The sequence below is a fragment of the Perognathus longimembris genome, chromosome 23 (assembly GCF_023159225.1).
Source record: "Perognathus longimembris pacificus isolate PPM17 chromosome 23, ASM2315922v1, whole genome shotgun sequence".
Lineage (NCBI taxonomy): Eukaryota > Metazoa > Chordata > Mammalia > Rodentia > Heteromyidae > Perognathus > Perognathus longimembris.
In genome coordinates, this window is record NC_063183.1 from 11600148 (window position 1) to 11623073 (window position 22926).

Consider the following 22926-nt stretch of genomic DNA (forward strand, 5'->3'; position numbering starts at 1 on the left):
TGAGCTCTAAGCCAGCCTTCGTTGAAATGAATTCCTTTCTGACCGCTGCAGCTTGAACTCAGAGCCTTGCACTTGCTCTGCTTCTCACTCTACCGCTTAAGCCATGTCTCCTGCACATTTCTGGCTAATTGGAGATCGAATCTCTCAAGCTGTTCTGCCTGGGCTGGCTTTGAACTACTACCCTTCAGGTGTCAGCCTCTTGAGTAGGATTACAGGTGTAATCTTCCAGTGTTTGAACATCTTCAATGATCACATAATTTAAAAGGACTTTCAGAAGTGGAGCTGTAGCTCAAAGTGGTTAGAGGGCTAGCCTTGAAGGAAAAAGCTCAGAACAGGGCCCAGGCCCTGAGTTCAAGCCCTATACCTCCACACTCCCAAACAATAAAAATACTAGGACCTTAGCAGTCAACTGGGGAAGTTCAGAGGCTGGGAGTTTGGTGAGCCTTTGGGTGGGTGAGGAGGGGTATATTTTGCATCCCCTAAAAATGTCTAGAGCCTCAATAAGATTTTAAAAGATGCTTACCAATTTAGACATGGTGTCCACTCTCCTAGGCTATGGGTGTTTCTTATCAATGGCACAAATCAATTGCCTTGCATTTCTGGCCTGTGCAATGAACACACCCACCTGTTAAAAAAAGATAAAAACAAAAATCAAACGACAACAACAAAAGGCTGCAAGATGTCCTGGCCCTGTTTCAGAATTTCTTGGAATTTTTAAATATGGCCTTGCACACACTGTTCAGAGTTCAAGCTGCCTACTCAGGCCTCTGCTTTCAGATGGGGAAACTGAGGCTGGGAGGAAGGGCATCTCCTAGTCTTTGGATGATGTCAGTCTTCAGGGACAATGACACCAAGGGCCATGGGTTCAAAGGACTTGAGGTGTGTGTAGACTGTTTGGGGACAGCGAAGGCAGTGGCTGGAGAGTCTTGGCCTTGTCCCACGGCCCCGCTCCCCTGCTCCCCGGTCCCAGGGCCAGGCGCACATTTCTGGGGCACTTCCTGTGAGCGGGGCCGGGGTGTGTGATTGGCTTTCCAGCGTCAGAGGTCCTCTCACCATCCCCATTTCCAGAGGGGGAAACTGAATCCAGCGTCTAACAACGCGCTCCCCAAGTTAATCAAAGTACCAGAGAAGGGGCGCTTCTAAAGAGGGGCGCCCGGTTCCCTCACCGCTCATCCGAACGGTGGAGAGGAAGGGAGAAGCCAGGGGGGCAGCTGCAGACACCGCCCCCGCCCCTCCCAGCCCCCCCCCCCACCCCCCGGCTCCACGGGCCTGGCGCTCTTGACCCCGCCCCCAACTCCAGCCCAGCGCGGTGGCGGGCGGGGACCCGGGCGCCGCCTTTCCCGCCCCGGCCCCGCCGCCCGCCCCGCGGCCCGGGGTGCTGACAACAGGAGCAGGGGGCGGGCCCGGGGCGGGCCCGGGGCGGGGCAGGGCGGGCCCGGGGCGGCGGGAGGAGGCGGCCCCGTCCGGGCCCGGACCTTCCACACCGCACAGCGCCGCACCTCGCACCCCGTCCGTCTCCGTCCAGTCGCCCGCGCCGGTGAGTTGGGGCCGGGCGCGGAGCGGGGTTCGGGCGCCGCCAGGGGCAGCGGGGCGCGGCCGCGGCTCTTCGGGGCCCGGAGGGGTCGGGGTGGCAGGCGCTCCGGAGGGGGCGAGGCGCGGGCCGTGCGACGGGGACCCCCGGCGGGCAGGGCTCCCGGGGCGCCTCGCCGGCGCGGCCGCAGGGCCCGCTCCGCCCCGAGGTCCCCCCAGCCGCCCCGGGTCCCCCCTCCGTCCTGGAGTCCTTACCCTCCGTCCGGCGGTTCCCCCACCTCCGTCCGGGGGATCCCGCCTCCGCCGAGGGGGTCCCCACCCCGCCGTCCCGGGATCCCTACCCTCGGTCCCGGGGTCTCACTCCGCCGCCTGGAGTCTCCGGTCCGTCCCGGCCCCCACCCCACCGTCCCCCGACCGCACTCGTCGCCCTCCGCGCCGCCGAGGCGGGCGGGAAAAGTTCGGGGAGGAGCCCGGGCGGTCCCGGCCCCCTCCCAGCCTCCGAGAGTCGCGGGGGCTCTGGGCGTCCGAGCAGCCCCCGCGGATCCGGAATCTCGGCTCGCTGCGCCCCGGCCGGGCCGTGGGGTCCTCGCGGGTGCCCGCGCGGCCCCGGCTCGGCGGCGCCGCCCAGCGGCGGGGAGCGACCTGGGTGATGCCCCGACCCCCTAGGGGCTGGGTGGGTGGGAGGGGGTGGGTGGGGAATCCCACCCGGGGCGCCCAGGGGCGCGGGCGGAGCGGTCCGGGGAAGGGCGGCGCCCCGCTCACGCTCTGCTGGACCGGGAGGGACGGAGTGGCAGGTGCTGGGGCTCGGCTAGGGGGCCGTTGTTTTATTTTTTACTATTTCTTTTCTTCCTGTATTTGTATTTTAAATTTAATTTTGTTGTCAAGGTGACGCACAGAGGGGTTACAGTTACATACGTAAGGTAGTGTGAGTACATTTCTTGTCACACTTGTTATTTTTACTATGTCTTGTGGGTACACTATTTTTTGGTTGGGGAGGATGTTGGAGGTGTGACAGTGCTACTGCTAGACAGTGTTGTGATTGTATTTCATGGCGATTACAGACTTACATACGCAGACATTTATATGCAAATATCAGTAACACATGTAATATATGCATAGTAAAGTGCACATACATGCATATATGGAAACATACATGTTATGTGCATATTTTATATACATACAGAATATATTCAAAATAAATTTATAGCACAGGGGCTGGAAATGTGGCTTAGTGGTAGAGTGCTTGCCTAGCATGCATGAAGCCCTAGGTTTGATTCCTCAGTACCACATACACAGAAAAAGCCCGAAGTGGCGCTGTGGCTCAAGTGGTAAAAGAAGCCAGGGACAGTGCTCAGGCCCTGAGTTCAAGTCCCAGGACTGGCAAAAAATTAAAAATGTATATAGTACATATTACATAATATGTATATTAAAACATATATGTTAAGACATGTACATATGCATTAAAACGCTAACATACATATATATATATATATATATATATATATATGTTTTAATCACCACTTGGGGCAAAAGGAACCTCTCTAGTCCTCTGCACTTCAGCTAGAACCCAGGCACTAGCTTTCTCTTCTCTGGTTCCCCAGATAGGACCAAGGAGGGACAGGATCCCATGAGCAGAGGGTGGCTGAGCGAATGGCCTCCCCGAGCTGGCCCCTCCTTCCTCCTCCTGGTGAGCCCCACCCTGTGCCACTGCCAGCACTCTCCCTGGATGGCAGGTGGGGAAACCCAGGCCTGGGTGCCCGGTCTGTTACTCAAGGTCTCCAAAGTCTAAGTGCGGGCACCAGGCTGTGCACTCTCCCTGCAGGCTCCACCCCCACCTCCAATACCAATTTCTCTTCCTGGAGATGCCTTGGTGGGTTGCAAGTAATGAGGAGGACACTTGTGGGGAAGACCAGGAAAGATGCCCCACAGGGCCTTGGCAGGTCGGTGCCCAGCCCACAGCCCAGGGAGGGCCGTGGGGGTGGCAGGAAGGTGCAGAACCTGTTCTCCCACTGAAGGATTTTGGATTTCTACTGGCTCCACCCCCCACAGGGACAGGGGACTGGGTGGGAGCAGAGAGCAGGGAGAGCAGGCCCTGGACAGGCCCTACCGCTCCAGCCCCCAGCCATCTCTGCCCCTCAGTGGAGGAATTGACATCCACCTGCCATCTGGGAAGGGGAGGTGGTGTGGGAAGTTAGGGAGATGGACCCCACCCACGGAGGAGGACCCCTTCTCAGGCTAGGCACACACACACGCACATGTGTGTGCGTGCACGCACAAGGGCATTTAGTTATGAAGACAAGCCTGGTGTCAGTGGCTCACACCTGTGATCCTGGCTACTCAAGACGCTGAGAACTGAGGATTATGGTGCAAAGCCAGCCCGAGCAGGAAAGTCTGTGAGACTCTTATCTCCAATTAACTACCGAAAAGCTGGAAGCGGAGCTGTGGCTTAGGTGGTAGAGTGCCAGCCTTGAGCAAAATAAAGCTCAGAGACAGTGCCCAGGCCCTGAGATCAAGCCCCAGGACTAACACACACAGACACAACATTATTCATTTGGCCACACAAGTATTTGCACTCTGATTTTTTTTTTTTTTTTTTTTTTTACCTCTTCGGGCTGTCTCCTGTTTTATAGCAGGAGCTAAAACCTCTTGCATTTAGGCACAATTAGGTCAGTTTTCCAGGCCCCAGTGATGGTGACACTCGGGGACAATCGGCTGGTGGTTCAGCCAGGCCTACAAAGCCCTCTGCTCCCCCCCCATACGCTTCTGTACCCTCTGGCCTCTCTTGGGGGAGGGTCCCTAGTGGTGGAGATCAGTGAGGTTCAGGGTTTTGTCAGAGTACACTGGGACAGACATGACAGAGAGGAAGTCTGTCGAGACGAAACTATAAATACCTTTCCAGGCCAATGGGACGGCCTTGGCCCGCCTGGCCATCCAGCCTGGTGTGTTTGGGAGGCCAGGGTTGAGCCACCTCCCGGGGGAGGGGTCAGGGAATTGTGTGTGTTGCAATCTGTGGCCCGTGCCCAGCTCTGTGGCCTAGCGGGGTCAGGCCATCAGCCCCTCCGGGATTACTGTTCCATTCCTGGCACTGGTATTAGAGGGAGGCAGAGGCGGGCAAAGGGGGCTTGTGCAAGAGGGCACGTGTGTGCGTGTAAGCTCGTGTGTGAGAGCATGTTCCCGGGCTTAGGGTAGCGGGTTAACGGCAGTGGCAGCTGGATTGAGGGAAGAGGGTGCTGGCATGGCAGGGGAACCTGGGCTGTCTGTGTTGGCTGTGCTGTTGGCCTGGGCTTGTCCAAGATAGGGTGACATAGGTGCAGGGGGACAGGAGGAAGGAGTCCCCCCACCCACGGCCCCTGGCTCTCTCTGAAGCCCCCCCCCCCCCCAGTTCTCTTTACGCAGGACATTTAGGCGGGAATGGAGAATCTGTGCATCTGGCTCTGGTTAGCACCAGGGCGGGGGGGGGGGGGGGAGTCTAAAAATAACGAGGTAGGGCTGCCATGGTAACTTGACACCCTGGCCACACACACACCCCAAGACCTCCTCTGCATGTCACAGGCCCCTGGGCTTCAGGCAACCTAGCCTGGGTTAGAGCATGCAGGGTACACCCGCTCTGGGAGAACTGGGGGGTGGGGGTGGCTTAGATGAAGTCCCAGGGTTTTTGTTGTTTATATTTATTTTAATAGCGCCAAAGTTTGAACTCAGGGCCTTCTGCTTGCTAGTCCGATTCTCTACCTCTTGAACCACATTTCCAGTCTCCCTTCCAACTTATGTTTCCAGTGGTTATTTTATTTTATTATTTTTTTGCCAGTCCTGGGGCTTAAACTCAGGGCCTAGGCGCTGTCTCTGAGCTTCTTTGTGCTGAAGGCTAGGGCTCTACCAATTGAGCCACAGCACCACTTATAGTTTTTTTCTGAGTGGCTTACTGGAGATCATAATGTCATGAATTAGTTTCTGCCCAGGCTGGCTTCAAACCACTACCCTCATCTCAGCCTCCTGAGGAGCTAGGATTACAGGCGTGAGCTACTGGCGCCCGGCTTGCAGTGGTTATTTTTGAGGTAGGGTCTTGCTTCCTGCCCTTGGCAGCGTCTGGGCAGTCTGCCTATTTTAGGCTTCCAGACAAAGGCAGGGTCACAGAGGTATGCTATCTACCCCCACCCCCACCCCACCAGCTCTAAGTTGAGAAATGGGGAGGGGAGGAAGTCTCTGAAACTTTTCTACCCTGGCTGGCTTCCAGCCACAACCCTTCCAGTCTCGGCCTCCCAGGTAGCTAGGATCACAGCCGTGAGCCACCAAACGTCAAGCTAGGAAGTCTCAATTTGACAGCTAGGGAGGAAGAATGGATTGCATGAAAGTGCACATGGAGCTGGTGGGCAGAGCCAAGGTGTGGAGATCGGGGAAGCTGAAGGAGTTCAGTGACCCAGGAGTGGTCAGCGGGACTCCAGCCTTGGCTGCCCAGGGTGAGGGAGGACCTTTGTGGCACATGGCGATTGTATGGGGGTGCTGGTTCCCCCCACTCACGCCCTAAGGGGCAAAGAATGATGCTTAAGCAGTGGATCCGCTTCCCGCCGTACACAGCTGGCAGTCCCTGGGAAGCCCATGTGAGGCCCGGATGTAGAGCCACGGCCCAGGGAAGCGGGTGCAGAGAGCGGCCCCGCCCTCCCCCTGGTGCAGAGGTGTCCCTGGCGCTCACCCCGCAGCGCCTCTGTTGCTTAATGAGTGGTTGTTGGATGGGGACTTGAATTCCTGGGCCCTCACCTTCCTTGGGAAACTAGATTTCCCTGTGTTTTTAAGGGACGGAGGGAAGAGAGGGGAGGCTCCAGTTCTTACTCTCCACATCCAGGCTACATGCCATCGGCTTCTAGAAGGTTCCGGATAGAGAGCTGAGGGAGGGGACACTAGAGTGATAGTGAGTATTAAGACTGTCCTTAGAAATCCAGGGTGCTAAATAGCTGTCACCAGGCAAGATTGCAAGGGCCCATTGCCAGCTGGCCACTGTCTGAACACAGTTGTTTTCTCAGCAGCAGAGTCTCTCGCCTAAGATGGAAACCTTGTAGTTTCTCTCTCATTCATCTTCTGATGAATGTTTTCCCAAGTGTGCTTTGATTGGTGACGCCCCAGATAAGGGAAGATGGGCAGCCCAACATCAAAAACAAGGAAAAACGAATCGTGTGTTTTCCTTGGCTGGCCTTTGAAAAACATAGGCAAACAGCACAGAACTCTGTAGTGTAGCCAATAGTATCACTTACGGTTCAGCAGAAGTTGATGCCTTGAACTTTAAAATACTTTTTTTAGGTGGTTAAAGAATATAGTTAATAAGGGCTGGGAATAAGGCTTAGCAGTAGAGTGCTTGCCTTGCACGCATGAAGCCCTGGGTTCGATTCCTCAGTACCACATAAACAGAAAAAGCTGCAAGTGGTGCTGTGGCTCAACTGGTAGAGTGCTAGCCTTGAGCAAAAAGAAGCCAGGGATAGTGTTCAGGCCCTGAGTCCAAGCCCCAGGACTGGCAAAAATGTAAGTAAATTAAATAAAATGTTTTTTTAAGGTGGTAAAATAATACAGTTAATAAGCACAGAATGTAGCTAATATACTCGAGTTTGTCGAAAGTCTTACAATAACAGGGCCTAGGATGGATAGATTTTACACTTTCAATGGCAGAACTAATCTGGAGATGCCTGTGAGCCCCCACCCCTGCTCCTCTATTATGAAGAGTCCCTAAATTCAGTTTCAGACCCAGGCCTGCCACTTAGCTCCGGAGGGGAATCCCTTCATCCTTAGTGACCTGCTGGCTGTGCTGAGGATCACAGGAGATGATCTACTGATGTACATGAAAGTGGCTTGAACCAGAGTGAGGCGGCAGGAGGGGCTGGATTCCCCTGCTTTCATCTTGATAAGGGCATTTATTAAACAACCCTGCGCAGTGCGCAGAGCCCCAGTGCACCTCCCGGCCTTCAAAGGAGGTCAGAAGCTCCTGCAGGGAGCATGGTGACTCACATCCAGGGCCCTGAGAGGCTGTTGTAGGAAAGGTGTGGAATGGTGGTGGGCTCGTGTTTCTATAAGCCTGTGGGGCTGGAAATGGGCTTGGAAGGCCCCCGTAGTGGGCTCCTTAGCAGCAACGATTCTAACGAGGAAAATCTAAATATCTATCAGTCAACTGTAGAATCCTTTATGGCAATTCAAAGGAACAAGGTGGTCAGGCGTGGCAGTTCAAGCCTGTAGTCCCAGCATGCAGGGGGCCGAGGTAGGAAAATCATGACATAGCAAGAGTCTTGGGGAAAACAAACAACAACAACAACAAGAACCAGAAAACCCAAACCCACACTAAACAGACAGTCAAAAGGCAAGGTTCATCTCTAGGTACCAGTATGAATGATCTGCTTTGCATTAACTTTTTTTTAAAAAAATGCTCAAAACACTATGCGATAGCTGGGTGCCAGTGGCTCACCCCTGTCCTCCTAGCTACTCAGGAGGCTGAGATCTGAGGATGGCAGTTCACACAGGAGAGTCTGTGATACTCTCCAATTGAGCACTCCCTTAAAATAATAGAAAGTAGAAATACAAAGAAGAAGCTGGCAATGGATCTGTGGCTCAAGTGGTAGAGTGCTAGCCCTGAGCAACAAGACTCTGGGTCCTAAGTTCAAGTCCTAGGACTGGCACAAGCAAAAACAAAAAGACTACAACCCTCTGTGGAAAAGCACCTTGCTTATGTAACCACAGACATTGGTCTGCCAGGAACAGTGACCACCGTGGCCTCGGGGCCCATGTGGAGCGCAGGTTTTCCCAGTCCTGTGTGTCTCCTTTCTGGATTCAGTTATAGGGAACAACACTTGCCAGGTAGACGGGCACCTGTCCTGCAGGTGTTACAGAACTTTTTAAGCTCCCGTGGCTGGCAGGGGAGGATGTGAAGGTGAAGTGCTGGGGTGCACTGCCCGTGTCCCCCTCAAGGGTTGACCTTCATCTCGTGTAGAATCTTGGTCTTTGATGGTGCAGAAGGTTTCTTCGTGATCTTAGTTCCTGTGGGTGTCTGGGTGACACACGAGCTTCCTCCAGGGTGAGCTGGTGGTGGTCTCCGATCTTGGCCGGCATCCCCTCGGCCCCTGCTCCTCCATTCACTCTTATGACTGTGTCATTCAGATCGTCTGTGAGATGGTTTTCTTTGGGTCTGTGGTGGGCCCTCACTGGGGCCTCAGGGGAATGTGTAAAGCATCCAGAAATCCAGATGGACGATTGGGAAGTCCCTGGGCGTTCAGAGACAGTCTGGGTAGTGCTTGCCACCCGCACCTGCCACTGGCTTGCACTGAGGTCCCAGGACCGGTTTCAGTGTCAGTGGGATCCAGATTTTCTCTTCATCCCCATGGCCGCCATCTTGGTCGAGGCCATGGCTATCTTAGCCCGGTTCATCTTTATCTTGGCCCAGGGCGCAGCCACCTTGGCCCAGGTCATCTCCATTCTTGGCCCAGGTCATCTCCACCTTGGTGCAGCCCACCGCCATCCTGGCCCAGACATTCTCTCTTTTCCATGGACCACTGTCCCCACAAGCATTCTGATCTCTGTAGGCACTGAAGGGCCATACAGAGAATCAAAGCAGGCCCCTCACTCCCGCCGCCCACTTGAGGCTCTTCAGTGGTTTCGATTGCTCCTGAAAGCCTTGATGTGGCTCAGCCTTGGCCGGCTGCCACCAGCACAGCCTAGGGAAGGGCCACTCAGTCTCCACCTGGAAGGGTGACCTCAGCCCCTGGGGAGGGTGGGGCTGGGCACAGGCCACCCCAGGTGGTCTTCTCAGGTCCCACGTGGCCATTCTCCCCTTTGGGTGGCTTGCTCCAGTCCACTGGCCTCTCTGGGTTCCTCTAACAGGTCTGTCACTTCCCACTTCTTCTACTTGCTGTCTCCCACCCCACTCCACCCCATCCTCTCTCTGTGCCCTGGGTTCTCTTTCTTTCAGCCTTAAACCATTTTTCCTGGGGAGGTCAGAACCCCCGATTAGGTCACACCTCTAGGGCTGGCAGGCCTGAGACCCCGTGCCTGTGTCTCACAGGGAGCCCAGCCTTCAGCAGGCCCCAAGGGAGGAGGTGCACAAGGGGAACCCAGGCTTTAGGGTATCTGTAAGGATGTAGCTGCTGGGGCCAGGCAGCTGCTCCCCTCCCCCTCTGTAGTTCTGTCAGGGAGAGATGAGGTCAGAGGCCCCCAAAGAAATATAATTATGGGTAACCCCACAAGAGTGGGGTACCCATGCCTGAAGGTATTTGGAGATTATTTCTATAGCATACAACCATGTTCAAGATGGTAACACGTCTGAGTTTGTTTATTTTTTTTAAATATAGCTGTATTTATTTATTTATTTATTTTGCCAGTCCTGGGGCTTGGACTCAGGGCCTGAGCACTGTCCCTGGCTTTCTTTTTGCTCAAGGCTAGCACTCTACCACTTGAGCCACAGAGCCACTTCCGGCTTCTTCTGTTTATGTGGTGCTGAGGAATCGAACCCAGAGCTTTATGCACACAAGGCGAGCACTCTACCGCTAAGCCACATTCCCAGCCCGCCTGAATTTATCTTTAAAAATGCGTTACTTTCTATTTGTTTTCATAGCACCTCCCTCTCCTCTCTCAAGCCAGGCTTGAACTTAGGATCGATTCTCTTGCCTCTGCCTCTGAAATACTGGGATCACAAGTGTATGCCTCCATGCCTGGCCTGAAGTGTGTGACCTCACCATGTATTTTAAAGAAAAACATGGGCAGCCGGTGGTACGGGCTGTGCAGACGGGAAAGGGTGTCCATGGATCCACACAGGCGAGGATGCTGTGGAAACTACGCACTCTGGCTGGGGCAGGGCTGGGTTCAAGGGTCCTGTGGTGGCCGAGGGTAGCCCGCCACCCACACTGTGTTGGGTCAGTTTCCTGATCCCACTGTATAGCCACCCCATAAGAGATAGGGAGTTGAGGGGCTGCCTCTCCTCGCACCATGCCCCCTAACACCTCCAGTTATGCTCCTAGAGAGATATTACGGGGGGGAGGGGCACAGATGCAGGGGCACGTAAGGCATCATTTCCTTCTTAAATCGCCTTCAGTGCTCCCAAGAGGAAATCCTAGTTTGCGGCTAATTTGTCTTTCGCCCACCCCACGTGTGCCATCCTGTTTGCACAGAGAACTAGCAAGAAAAATAGAGGTACAAATAATAGAAATAGAAAGGAAGCCGGCCTTGGCCTCGAGCTGGCAGCCACCGGGATTGCTAGCTAGCTGGAATTTCATAAGGTGAACGTTGCCGTTTTTATTGTGTTTATCTTTCCAGCACCCGCTATTTATGGCGAGTGACAGCGACTTTCCATTTCAGTTGTGTTCTAAGGCTTCCTTTTATAAAAAGGCAAGTTTAAGAAGTGAGTAAGTAGCCAGGTGCTGGCAGCTCACACCTGTCACCCTAGCTACTCAGGAGGCTGAGATCTGAGAATCGTGGCTCCAAGCCAGCCCGGAAAGGAAAGTCAATGAGTCTCTTATCTCTAATTAGCCACCAAAAAAATCCAGAAATGGAGTTTTGGCTCAAGTGGTAGAGTGCCAACCTTGAATGTAAAGGCTACGAGCATGAGGCCCTGAGTTCAAGTCCTAGTCACAGCACAAAATTTTAAGAAGGAAAAAAGTAAGAGACATGATGTGTGAGGGTATGCAGGTGTACCTGCAAACAAGAGAAATGGACAGATTTGGGGAAGTGTCAGACAAGGAGAGTCTTCTGGTGTCATCTCTCCACCCCCCCCCCACAATGCCTGTGTGCACCCCTATGCCTTCCTGGGCTTTACTCGGCAGCTCCACCCGAGAATGCTGGCATAGGAGGAGGCAAGGCCCGGGAGGGGGCAGGCCCAAGGCCAGGTCCTTCCGTGGGACTCAAGGCTTTCCCCTCCCACCTAGCTTTTCCACTCATGAATGGCACTTGAGCCACCTCTCCACTCTTTTTCTGGGGGCGGGGACTTTCCTGTCCAGGCTGACTCTGCACCCAGATCCTCCGCTCTCAGCCTCCTGAGTAGCTAGGATGACAGCTGTGAGCCCAGGGGCTGCCTGTGGCTTCCCGACTGTGAGGATCCTGGGGCCTGGCTGAGTTGCTGGTGAAATGTAGCCAGTAAAAAAGGAAATGGCTGCCCAGCTGATCTCGGGGGAATCAGGAATAGAAGGTGATGGCCTGGGAAAGAACATTCTAGACCTGGTGGGCCAAGGAGGGTAGGGAATACCCTGCACTTGATACTTGCCTCACCCCGGGCACACCTGATCTAAGCCAATGCCACCTTCCTGCTGGGTGCTGGTGGGAATGCTACCTGCCTTCTCTGGGCCTCAGAGTGGGTGTGCTATACTGAGAGATTCTTGGCTGACGGCAGACAGTGGTGTGTGCCGCACAATGGCTGCTGTTGATTGTTCTGCAGCCACACACCAGCAAAACATCCACGCATGTCCTGAGCAGGTGAGACACTGAAGCAAAGGAGGCTCTCAGTCAAATCAGCAGCAGCACCATCTCCTCTGTATCAGTCAGCTCTTGCTGTGTAACAAACCTCCCCAGAAGGGGACAGCGTAAACAGAAAACAGGTGGCGTTCATGATTCTGCCGGTGGGCCCGGCTGGGCCAGGTTGGGGTCTGTGGTCAACTGGTAGCTGATTGGTCTTTGCTGAAGAAAAGTTTCTGTGCCTCCAGATCCCCCACCCCCATTTTCGTTTTGCATGGGTTATTGTTGAGGTAGGGTCTCACTTTGTACCTCACTTTGGGCCATCCTGCACTGCAGTCTTCCTATTGGTGCTTCCTGGACTTAACTTCCCCCCGCTGGCTTCCCGCCTTGATTCTCAAGATCTCAGCCTCCTGATGAGCCAGGGTTGCAGATGTGAGTTGGGTCTGGTGGCTTCTTTGGTGCACACAGCTCTTGGTTCAGATCCCAGCTTCACTGAGATGTTGAGCAAGTCGCCTAACCTCTCTGGGCCGTCAAACGGGGCTCGTTACAGTGTCTGCGCCAGTGTTTGGGTGCGTGGCTAGTGTGCACGAAGAGGTTTGAACAGTGTTCTGGCACATTCGAGGCAGTAAATACTGGCAGTGCAATACTGCTGTTGATGTCATTATTCTTTTGGAGACGGGCTCATCCTCTGCGGCTCTTGCCTTGGATCCCTCCCAAATTCCACTGTCCCGCCGGCGGCCATTTCCGGACAGAGTCAGATATTGATTCTATGCCCAGAGAGTCCCTGCTACCCTGTGCACAGAGCTGAGCCACCCCCAGGGCACCCAGGGCACCACCACCGGCGCCTGGAGCTTCCCAGAGGGCTGAGAGGCAGGCCCCAGGGCCGGAGGCCCAGCCGACCTCCACCAAAGCCACTGTCCTCCAGAGTGCCTGGCCCTGGCCGCTAGGGCTCGGAGCACCCGCTGTAGCAGAGGCCCCGGCGTGGTGCCAAAAGCATGGTCTGGCCCTGGCTCGCCAGCGTGCCAGTCCCTGGGTCAGCCAGGGTGAGGAAGGGCGGCTGGAGGGGCTCCCCCAGAGCCCCCCACCTCAGGGTGGTTCCTGTGCCTTCCATTCTGGGATGAGGCTCCGGCCCATCCTGCCTGCAGGACTCGAGGGTGGAGGGTGGGAATGGCGCCCAGAGGATGGAGTGGTCATCTGGATGGGGACAGAGGGCTTTCCGGTTCATTTTGGCGTCTGAAGAGGGGCCGGGCTCCCTACTCTGTCCCCCATCAGCCACTGATGAGATGCCCCTCCACTCATGACTGAATGTGGAGTCTGGGGGTGGAAGTCCGTGAGTCACCCGCAGGATTTTGGCTGTGGTTTTCTTTCGGCCCTAAGCCTGTGGGTGGAAAGGGCAGAGCAGAAAAATGCCTGGGTTTGGAGTGGGAACAGGGAAGGGGGTTGAGTGTGAGCCCTGCACACCCCGGCGAGTCACCCCAAGCCTGTTTTATGTAGGAGAGGAGGACTGGGGTCCTTCACTCTGGCAGCTTGAAGTCGGCACAGGAGCTGCCATCGAAAGCAAGCCGGGCTTCTGTCCTGCCAGGCTTGGCTCTCACGCGCTGGGATGACCTCCAGGGCCTTCCCCCAAGCGGCTGCTGTCGTTCCTCCACGCCCTGGAGGGCCGGAAGCCCGGGGTGGAATTTGCTGGTGTTCACGGAGGAATGCCATGCCTGCACAGCGCCCTCCCTGCCCCGTGCCAGCCGCAGCTGCTGAGGCTGCACATCAGAGCTCCGGGAGGGAAGGGCAGGGCAGGAGCTCGCGCTCTGGGCAAAGACACAGTCCGTGTAACGTGGGCTTTGCAGCTGGGGTTCCACAATAGAAGGCTCGGAGTGGCACATCAAGGAAGTTGAAGAAGAACATAGAGGGAAATGCTGTGTGGTGGAATCACGCCGGTCATCCTACCTACTCGGGAGCCTGCAGTCGGGGGACTGCAGTTTGAGGCCAAGCCTGGGCAGACACATGGAGACTTTCCTTTTTCTTCCAATTAACCAGTGGAAAGCTGGAAGCAGAGGTGTGGCTCAAGGGGTAGAGTGCCAGCCTTGAGTGAAAAAGGTTAAGGAAGGTGCTTAGGCCCTGAGTTCAAGCCCCAGGACCAGGGGAGGAAAACAAAGGAAAAGGAAGATGGATAAGAGATGGAGCCAGAGACGGCAAAATGCTAGAAAGCACAAAAGAAAGGAAAAGAAAAGCGATTAGGGCATACCACAGTAATAGGGGTGTTTCTCAAGGAGAAGTGTGCAGCTGAGATGGTGGCGTGAGAGCAACCCTCTTCCCTGCGCGGGGGAGCGAGTCAGGAGGTGAAGCCTATGCGTGCTCTTCGAAGGGATCTGTGTTTGTAAATTTCTTTTTTTCTTTTTTTTGCCAGTCCTGGGCCTTGGACTCAGGGCCTGAGCACTGTCCCTGGCTTCTTTTTGCTCAAGGCTAGCACTCTGCCACTTGAGCCACAGCGCCACTTCTGGCCATTTTCTATATATGTGGTGCTGGGGAATCGAACCCAGGGTTTCATGTATACAAGACAAGCGCTCTTGCCACTAGGCCATATTCCAAGGGGATCTGTGTTTGTGTTGCTCATGGAAGCAGTGCTGGAAAGGGGCAGGGACTTTGGGGGAAGTGGTCATGGAGCAGGGGGAAGATTGTCACTGTTCTTCTAGATGGTTCTCCTGCTGCAGCCCAAAGGGGGATTGGCGTGTGGTGGGAAGGCAGGATGCCGGTTCAGTCCTGGCCTGGTGCCTGCTTCCCTGTGGGGCTGGGCCAGGCTTTGGCCCTCGCAGGCCTCAGCTCCCACCTTGATAGTCAGACCTTCGAGTTTTCTATAGGCCTGCATATAGTTCTGCATGTTCTAGAAAGGTGACAGCTTTCTGGGCAGTGGGCATGGCAGGGAGGAGAGGGGAGGATGGACAGTAAACCAAGGGACAAGTGAGATGGCCTTCACCCAGCTCAAGTCCTCCCCGGAAAAGGAAGCAGAGGGCCTGAAGTGGTCCAAGCACCTTCTCTGAGGAGGGGATGTGTGCATGAGACCCATGGTGCTGGGGAATGCCATGGTGGGTGGGGGAGACAGCGAGGGGAAGGGGATGGTGAGGGAGAGGGGACAGCAAGCAGGAGAGGGTGAGGGAGGAAGCAAGCTAGTCCAGGAAACTGTGTTCCAGGAGACATGGCCAATCTGGAAGCCTGCAGTATCAGCATCCAGTATGATATTTTGTGTGTGTGCCGGTCCTGGAACTTGAACGCAGGGCCTGGGCGCTGGTCCTGAGCCTTTTCCACTGAAGGCTAGCATACTCCCGCTTGAAACACAGTTCTACTTAAGTTTTTTTTTTTTTTTTTTGGTGGTTAATTGGAGATAAGAACAAGGTAGATTTAAGTGCACAGGGAAATAATGCTTTCTGGAGGATTAATATTAAGTGAGAAAAGCTAAGTTGGAGGATGGAGATTAGATCTCAAATCCTACAGATGGAAGAGCAAAGTGTTGCACTAGGGCATCACAATGGACGTGAGCTCACCAATCCAGAAAGTGAACAATAAGTACCTCCTCCAATCAGGAGCAAAGGAGGGAGTAAGGGGCGGGGCATAAGGACAGAAGTGCTACTCTAGTGCCAGTCCCTCCATACAGAAACAAGAGGAGTAGGGACTAAGTGTTCCTCTCACAAATATCTCTGGGAGGGTGCACAGGGAACCTATTATAAGAGTGGTGGCTGCTGAGCTCTAGTGGCTCACACCTGTTATCCTAGCTACTTAGGAGGCTGAGATCTGAGGATCATGGTTCTAAGCCAGCCCAGGCAGAAAGGTCCATAAGACTCTTATCTCCAATAAACTACTCAGAAAAAAGTGGAAGTGGCACTGTGGCTCAAGTTGTAGAATGCTAGCCTTGAGCATAAAGAAGCTCAGGGATAGTGCCTAGGCCCTGAGTTCAAGCTCCAGGGCCAGTGGGGGGAAGAAGAGGGGAGGTTGCCCCTAGTAAGAAGACTGGGAGGCTGGCATCAAAGAAAGGAGATTTGTATAGCAATTCAGGAGCAAAGGGTTATTTTACTCCCTTCTAAAGATGTGTGGCATTTCCTCTACTTACAATTTCCTCCTGTATGTGTGTGTTTGTGGGGGATCACCAGCAATACTGTGGGATCATAAGTTCTAGCACTGATTGCCCTGATTTGTTTTGTTTTGTTTTGTTTTTTCCCGGTCCTGGGGCTTGGACTCAGGGCCTGAGCACTGTCCCTGAGCTTCTTTTGCTCAAGGCTAGTACTCTGCCACTTGAGCCACAGCACCACTTCTGGGTTTTTTGGGTTTTTTTCTGTTTATGTGGTACTGAGGAATCAAACCCAGGGCTTCGTGCATGCTAAGGTAAGCGCTCTACCACTGAGTCACATTCCCTGCCGTGTTTTGTTTTTGTTTTCCCCCCTTGCTGGAGATCTGAACATATGCTAAATAGATGACATCTATGTCTCTCTTCCCCAAGTTCAAAACAATCCATAGCTACCCTTGCCTGTCCCCAGCCCTTTGTCTTATGCTCGGTGCAAGACCTGACTTGACTGACCCCAGCTCCTGCTTCTCTGCAGGAACCTCACTCGGATGTCTCAATTTCCAGCTGCAATCACTTCCCGGGGTTAAAGCAGTGACACCAGACGTCATGCACTGGCGAATCACTTTTTCAGGACTTTTCCTAAGGCCAAGATCTACCTCTTTATTTACATATGATTTTTCTTAAATGACTGACTCTAAAACATTGATACATTTGTTTAAAAAGGCTATTTTATGCCACGGCTACAAATGGCATTAACTTACCTTAAGAAGAAGAAAGTACCTTATAAGCATAATCAACCCAGAACAGTGTTGTTAAATTCCAGCTGCGGGTGGAGGCATGGTTCCGCAGCTGCTTAAGTAGCACAAGGTCCTGAGATCGAACCCTGGTACTGAGCAGGATAAACTGAGGAAAATGACACCTGCTGAACACAAGTCAGAAACATGGCATTTAGAAACACAGCAGGCACTATCTTTGCCTCAAAGAGACACAGCAGGATGCATGCCTTCCTGAGAGGTGCCTTTCTCACCCTGAGAATTAACATTTGTCTGGAAGGATGTATGCCTTCCTGAGAGAAATGCTGCTTCCAAACCTAAGCAAACTCCTACCCCAAACCCGGATAACAGGGTGCCTTCCTTAGCTCAAGACTAAGGGTCTGTTTGGTGGCAGGATGCATTCTTACCTGGAAAGAATGCCCCAAACATCCAGAAACTCAGAAAATAACACCAGGAGTGTTTAGAGCAAAGATAAGGGGTTGGGGATTTAGCTCATGAAGAGCAGCTCTGGGGGGGGGGGGGGGGGAAGCAAAGATAATACACCTTTCTTTGCATAACTTTACCCTACAAATACCCATAATAGCCAAGAAGCTAGATGTCTCTCTCCTCAAGAGCACCCACCCTGTTAGAGTGTGCCCCTTCTCCTTTCTGCTGGTCTGTTTGCCTGCTTGCTTACTTACTCAATAAAGCCCTGCCAAGTTTTCTTACCATAGTGACTTGTCCAGAAATTCTTATTCTGCCATTGAAGTCAAGGACCCTAAGTGAAGGGTCCTTACTTTTAGAGGGAAACTTCAAAAACCTTTACCTGCATCTAGTGACAGTTTCAAAAAATCAATTCCATCCACAATCTACAGCTTAACCAAGCTCTCCCTCTTCTTTTTGTGTGCACATGGGATTTGGGTGGGGTGTGGAGAAAGGCTCATGTTAGTGACAGACTAGCACCAAAATGGTGGCTTATTTAGTTCATCAGAAAGGTTGGGAGGGGCTGTTCTCACTAGGTGAGCAGTCAGTTGTGGGGTTTGAACTCTGGGCCTGGGCGCTGCCCCAAGCTCTACAGGCTCAAGGCTAGTGCTCTATCACTTCCAGTTTTCTGGTGATTCATTGGAGATAAGAGTCTCACGGACTTTTCCTGCCTGGGCTGGCCTTGAACTGTGATCCTCAGATCTCAGCCTCCTGAGTAGCTGGGATCACAGGCATGAGCCACCGGCTGCCTTGTAATATTTGACTGTGATGCTTTCTAGTAAGGTTTGGTTTTGTGTCCCTGGGCACTGGTGTTATCTGATGCGAAGCCGGGGTGGCTCTGCCCATCGGGGCCTGATGAACTTGGCCCTTTGGCATGACAGCTGGCACGGAAGCATCGTGGCATTTCAGTGTGGTTTGCGAGCCGCTTTACAAGTGGGCAGCAATGCAAGTGTTTGGAGGCACGATAGCAATGGAGAATGACACAGGCCTACACAAAGGGGAGCTTGTGCCGTCAAAGGAATTGGAAGAATCTCTGGGCTGGGAAGAATCACTGGGAGGCTTGTCAGGGTGACGCACGGAATCGCCTTGGGGCGTCCCAGACTGAATTCCCCAGCCACACAGTTCCATGGGTGCTTCCCGACGAGCAAGCCTCCATCAGTGGGAGGGGAAGGGAGGCCAGTGAGGAGAAGGGGTGGAGGGTTTTGTGTAAGACATTCTCACTAGAGAGGGAGAGGACACATCAAATACAAGTTGGCCAGACATTCTACCGAACAAATGATCAAGACACTTCAATCATGCCACTGTCTTGAAAAAAAACAAAGGCAGAGCCAGGGGCTGGTGGCTCACCCCTGTCATCCTAGCTACTCAGGAGGCTGAGATCTGAGGATTGAGGCTTGAAGCCAGCCTGGGCAGGAAAGTCTATGAGACTTATTTTCAGAAAAAGGCAGAAGTGGCGCTATGGCTCATGTGGTAGAGTGCTAGCCTTGAGCACAAAGAGGCTCAGGGACAATGCCCAGGCCTAGAGTTCAAGCCCCAGGACTGGCAAAAACAAAACAAAAAACCTACATATAAGAAAACAAAGGCAGGGCTGGGAATGTGGCTTAGTGGTAGAGTACTGGCCTAGCATGCATGAAGCCCTGGGTTCGATTCCTCAGCACCACACACATAGAGAAAGCTGGAAGTGGCGCTGTGGCATAAGAGGTAGAGTGTCAGCCTTGAGCAAAAAGAAGCCAGGGACAGTACCCAAGTCCCAAGCCCCAGGACTGGCCAAAACAAACAAACAAGCAAAACAAAGGCAGATTGAGGGACCCTTCCACATTAAAGGGCACTGAAAAGACTCCATAAGAAGCTGTTGGATGGCTCAGATCCTGGGCCAGAAGCAAAGGAAGTTTTGCAGCACGTGGTTAGGATAAGCTGGGGAAATGTGAGTAGAGACCTTGAGCGGGTAGAACTCCATTGTGTTTCCTTTCTTTCTGCTTTGAATTTTGCTCTGTGGGTCACATGTCTGACTTGGTGTCCTTGTCACCCTCTTCAGCACAGCCCTCTCCAGCCCCGGGCCCACCCCGCCCCGTGACCATGTTGGTGCTTCTGGTCTTTATCATCATCTTCCACATCACCTCCTCAGCCCTGCTGTTCATAGCCACCATCGACAATGTAAGTCCCTCTTCCTGCAGACCACCGGGGAGCCCAGAGACAGGGGTGTCTGGAACATGCTGGAATCTTCCACGTTCAGGTTGGGATGGCAGGTTTGGGAGGACATGGGCCTTTGTCTGCTCCCCGTGGGTTCCTTCCTGGAGCTTGGTGGGCAGGCATCCCACCAAGAAACCCTTTGAGGATGGGGTGACAGCCCTGGGCTGGGTAATTGGTGGTGGCAGGGCCCTCCTGGGCGTCACACGTGGCTTAGCCCTATCTGTGGGTTGTTGTTGTTACTGCTTTGCCCACTAGGTGTCAGCACTTCCACCCATGCTCCGGCAACTAGCAATGTCCTCAGACATTGTCGGCTGTCCTAGGAGCAAATTTCCCTGCACTGAGGGCCGTGGCCTGAGATTTCCCCCCTCCTCCACTCCCAGCTAGAAGCCCATGTGGCTTCCTCCCCCTACCCATGCCCTCCCTGGCAGAGCTCGTGCTTGAGACTGTACAGACTCTCAGCAGTAGGGAAAGAAACGTGTTAACCATCTCTTTATGGGCGCTTCTCTAATCCTAAGTCCTCATTTCAATCCTCAACACTTCAGACTAAAGAGCTAGCTATTTAAAAGGAAAGTCTGTGCAACTCTCATCTCCAACCAACCACCAAAAAGCAGGAAATGGAGCTGTGGCTCAAGTGGTAGAGCACAGCCTTGAGTAGAAAAGCTAAAGTAAGGGACAGTGCCCAGGCCCTGAGTTCAAACCCCAGTACTGGCACATACACACACACAGGAAGGGCCTAAATTGGGATCTACCCATCTCTATTTCCTGAGGGTCTGGGATTACAGGTGTGTACTGCCACTCCTGGCCCTGACCACTATGCATCATTATCATTGCCTCACCTTACCCATGTGTGAGAGGACACTAGCCATCTCTGCAGATAGACAACCCGGTGTCCCCTAGATCCTGGTAGGTAGGTCCCAAAGCCCTAACTTAGCCACTTCACCAAGATCCTCAGGGCTGCAGGCTGCAGCCGGAGACCCTCTTCCCGCCATGAGGACTTGGTGTGGGCATCACTAACCGACAGCCTTCCTCTCTGTTTCCGTTTCTGGGTACAGGCCTGGTGGGTAGGAGAAGGCTTCTCTGCCGATGTCTGGAGAGTGTGCAGAAATGACTCGAATTGTACAGAAATCAATGATTCCTTCTCAGGTGAGTGAGTCCTTCTCAGAGCATGGGCGCTGTACTCAGGCCTGCTGGCTGTGCCCAGGGCCTCTGCACAGGGACACCAAGAGCTACCATACCCATGCACCAGGCAGGCTAAGCTGGGCTCCGCTCTTGTGTCTCCACCCCATTTCCTCCGCCTCAGCCCCTGCCCAGGGTTTTCTCCTCACTGCCCAGGCCCCGCCTCCATGCTGCTTTCCATCCGGTCATCTCCCTGCCATCGGGGGCTAAGCCATCCGATGTCCTGGAAGCTCAGTGTGCTCAGCTGAGACCAGAGCTGTAAAGTCCTCATTAAGTGAATCAAACCTACTTGTAGGACCTTTGTGGATGCAGAAAACCCTGCTGTTTCTTTTCTTTTTCTTTAGTAGTGGGCACTGAACTCAGGGCCTCATGCATGCTAAACTCATCCTCAACCATGCCATCCCCAAGCCCTGTGAAAACGAACAACTATAACCTTGACAAAAGCTAGGTATAGTAGCGCACATTTGTAATCTCAGTTGAGAAACTGATGTGAGATGTTGTTCAGGGTCCTGGGTGTGTCTGCTAAAATGAGTGCTGTGCAGCTAGACCTGGTATTCCAGAGCTACAGTGAGTTTGTTCTCAGGATTGCGTCCCACAGGTTAGGCTCAATAGACATATGCTCAAAATGGTTTACCCGATACGCAAATATAGAGGCATCCTATGTGCTTGTTTCTATTTGTTTGGCAAAATTGACAATGTATTTGGGGAGCACAGGGCTCTCACTCTCGGGGTCCCAGGCTTTCTCCCCATGTCTTCACCAGCATCAAGTCACATATACTGAGTTTTTGTTTTCCTGTGTGTGGGGGTGACCCCTGTGTACACCCATGACCTCACAGGACTGTGGGCCCCACTGTATGACAGGAAAGCTTTGTTACCCCCAATCACCCAGCCAGAAGTGACAGATGGAGCCAGGATGCCATTGAAATGGGACCAACTGAGGACTGACTGCCCTGGGCATGTGGTACAGTCAGTGCCACCTCCTCTTGGTTTTTGTTTTTCTGTTGTTGTTGTTGGTTTTTTTTTTCAGTACGGGAGTTTGAACTGGGGCCTTGTGCTTGCCAGGCAGGCACTTTGCTACTTGAGCCACACCCCCAGCCCTATCTCACGCTAAGCCCTGGTCATGGGAACAGCCACATTTCTGTGCTCTGTGGGGACCTTTGTTGGCGTCTGTACCCCATTCCCATTACCCCTGGGGGTTATGAACTTGTGTCCTCCCCCCCCCCCTTTTTTTTTAAGTACTAAAGGGTTGAATGCAGGGTTTAAGCTTCCTTTTGCATTGGTTACTTTTAAAGTAGGGTCTCCCTTTATACCCTGGAGTGTGTGATCCTCCTATCTGTACTCAGTGGTGTGATGGGGGATGCCCTGAGCGGTTGTGCTGCCCAAGCTGGGATAACCTTTAGTTGAGATGGAATCTTGGAAACTTTTTTGTTGTTGTTCAGGTTCTGGGGCTTGAATTCAGGGCTTGGGCACAGTCCTTGAGCTTTTTTAGTCAAGGCTAATGCTCTACCGCTTGAGCCACAGCTCCACTTCAAAGTCTTTTGGGTAGTGAGTTGGAGATAAGAGTCTCATGGACTTTTCTGCCTAGACTGGCTTTGAACCGCAATCCGTATATCTCAGCTCCCTGAGTATCAAGGACTACAGGTGTGAGCCACCATGCAAGATGGAATCTTGCAAACTTTTATACCCAAGCTGGCCTTGGATGGTGATTCTTCCATCTCCACCTCTCAAGGATTTAGGATTATAGGCTGCAGCCACCATGCCTGGCTATGTTTGTTATTTTCCTTTAAAATTAGGAAGCAAGCTGAGCCCATTCTGAGGGTGGTCCCTGAGCTAAGAGTGGTTCTGACATTTATAAAAAAAAAAGTTGCTAAGCCAAAAAGCAAAGACCAGGTGACAAGAAACTGGATGGTCTGCGAGCCTGAGGTATTTCCTGTCTGTCCCTTTCCTTTTCTATCATAAGTAACAAGCCAATGTCACTTCCAAATAAAAGCAGGGAAGATTTACAAAGTACTCTACTAGGACTAACGGTGTGGCTCGGTGGTGGAACACCTGCTTAGCAAGCATGAGGCCCAGAGTTCAAACCCCAGTTTTGCAACACAAAACAAAATTTGACAAAAGCTCAAGGCAGGCACTGGTGTGGCTCGTGCCTATTATAATCCTAGCTACCCAAGAGACTGAGATCCGGGGATTATGATTCAAAGTCAGCCCAGGAAGGAAAGTCCATGAGACTCTAATCTCCAATTAACCACCAGAAAACTGGAAGTGGAACTGTGGCTCAAAGTGGTAGAGCACTAGCCTTGAGCACAAAAGCTTAGAGACAGCACCCAGGCCCTGAGATCA

The 22926-nt window shown here is 53.2% G+C and overlaps 2 protein-coding genes across 3 annotated transcripts in view; both read left to right on the forward strand.

Annotated features, from left to right (window-relative positions):
* Positions 1-2196, forward strand: part of Tekt5 (tektin 5) — a 45368-nt gene extending 43172 nt beyond the window's left edge. Inside the window, exon 10 of the mRNA XM_048333083.1 lies at positions 1526-2196. Within this exon, the coding sequence (XP_048189040.1) occupies positions 1526-2196 (671 nt within the window). The remainder of the gene's footprint in view (positions 1-1525) is intronic.
* Positions 1465-22926, forward strand: part of Emp2 (epithelial membrane protein 2) — a 28411-nt gene continuing 6949 nt past the window's right edge. For both annotated transcript variants that reach the window (XM_048332591.1, XM_048332590.1), the window contains exons 1-3: positions 1465-1537; positions 19256-19374; positions 20463-20553. In XM_048332591.1, the coding sequence (XP_048188548.1) occupies positions 19297-19374; positions 20463-20553 (169 nt within the window). In that variant the 5' untranslated portion in view covers positions 1465-1537; positions 19256-19296. The remainder of the gene's footprint in view (positions 1538-19255; positions 19375-20462; positions 20554-22926) is intronic.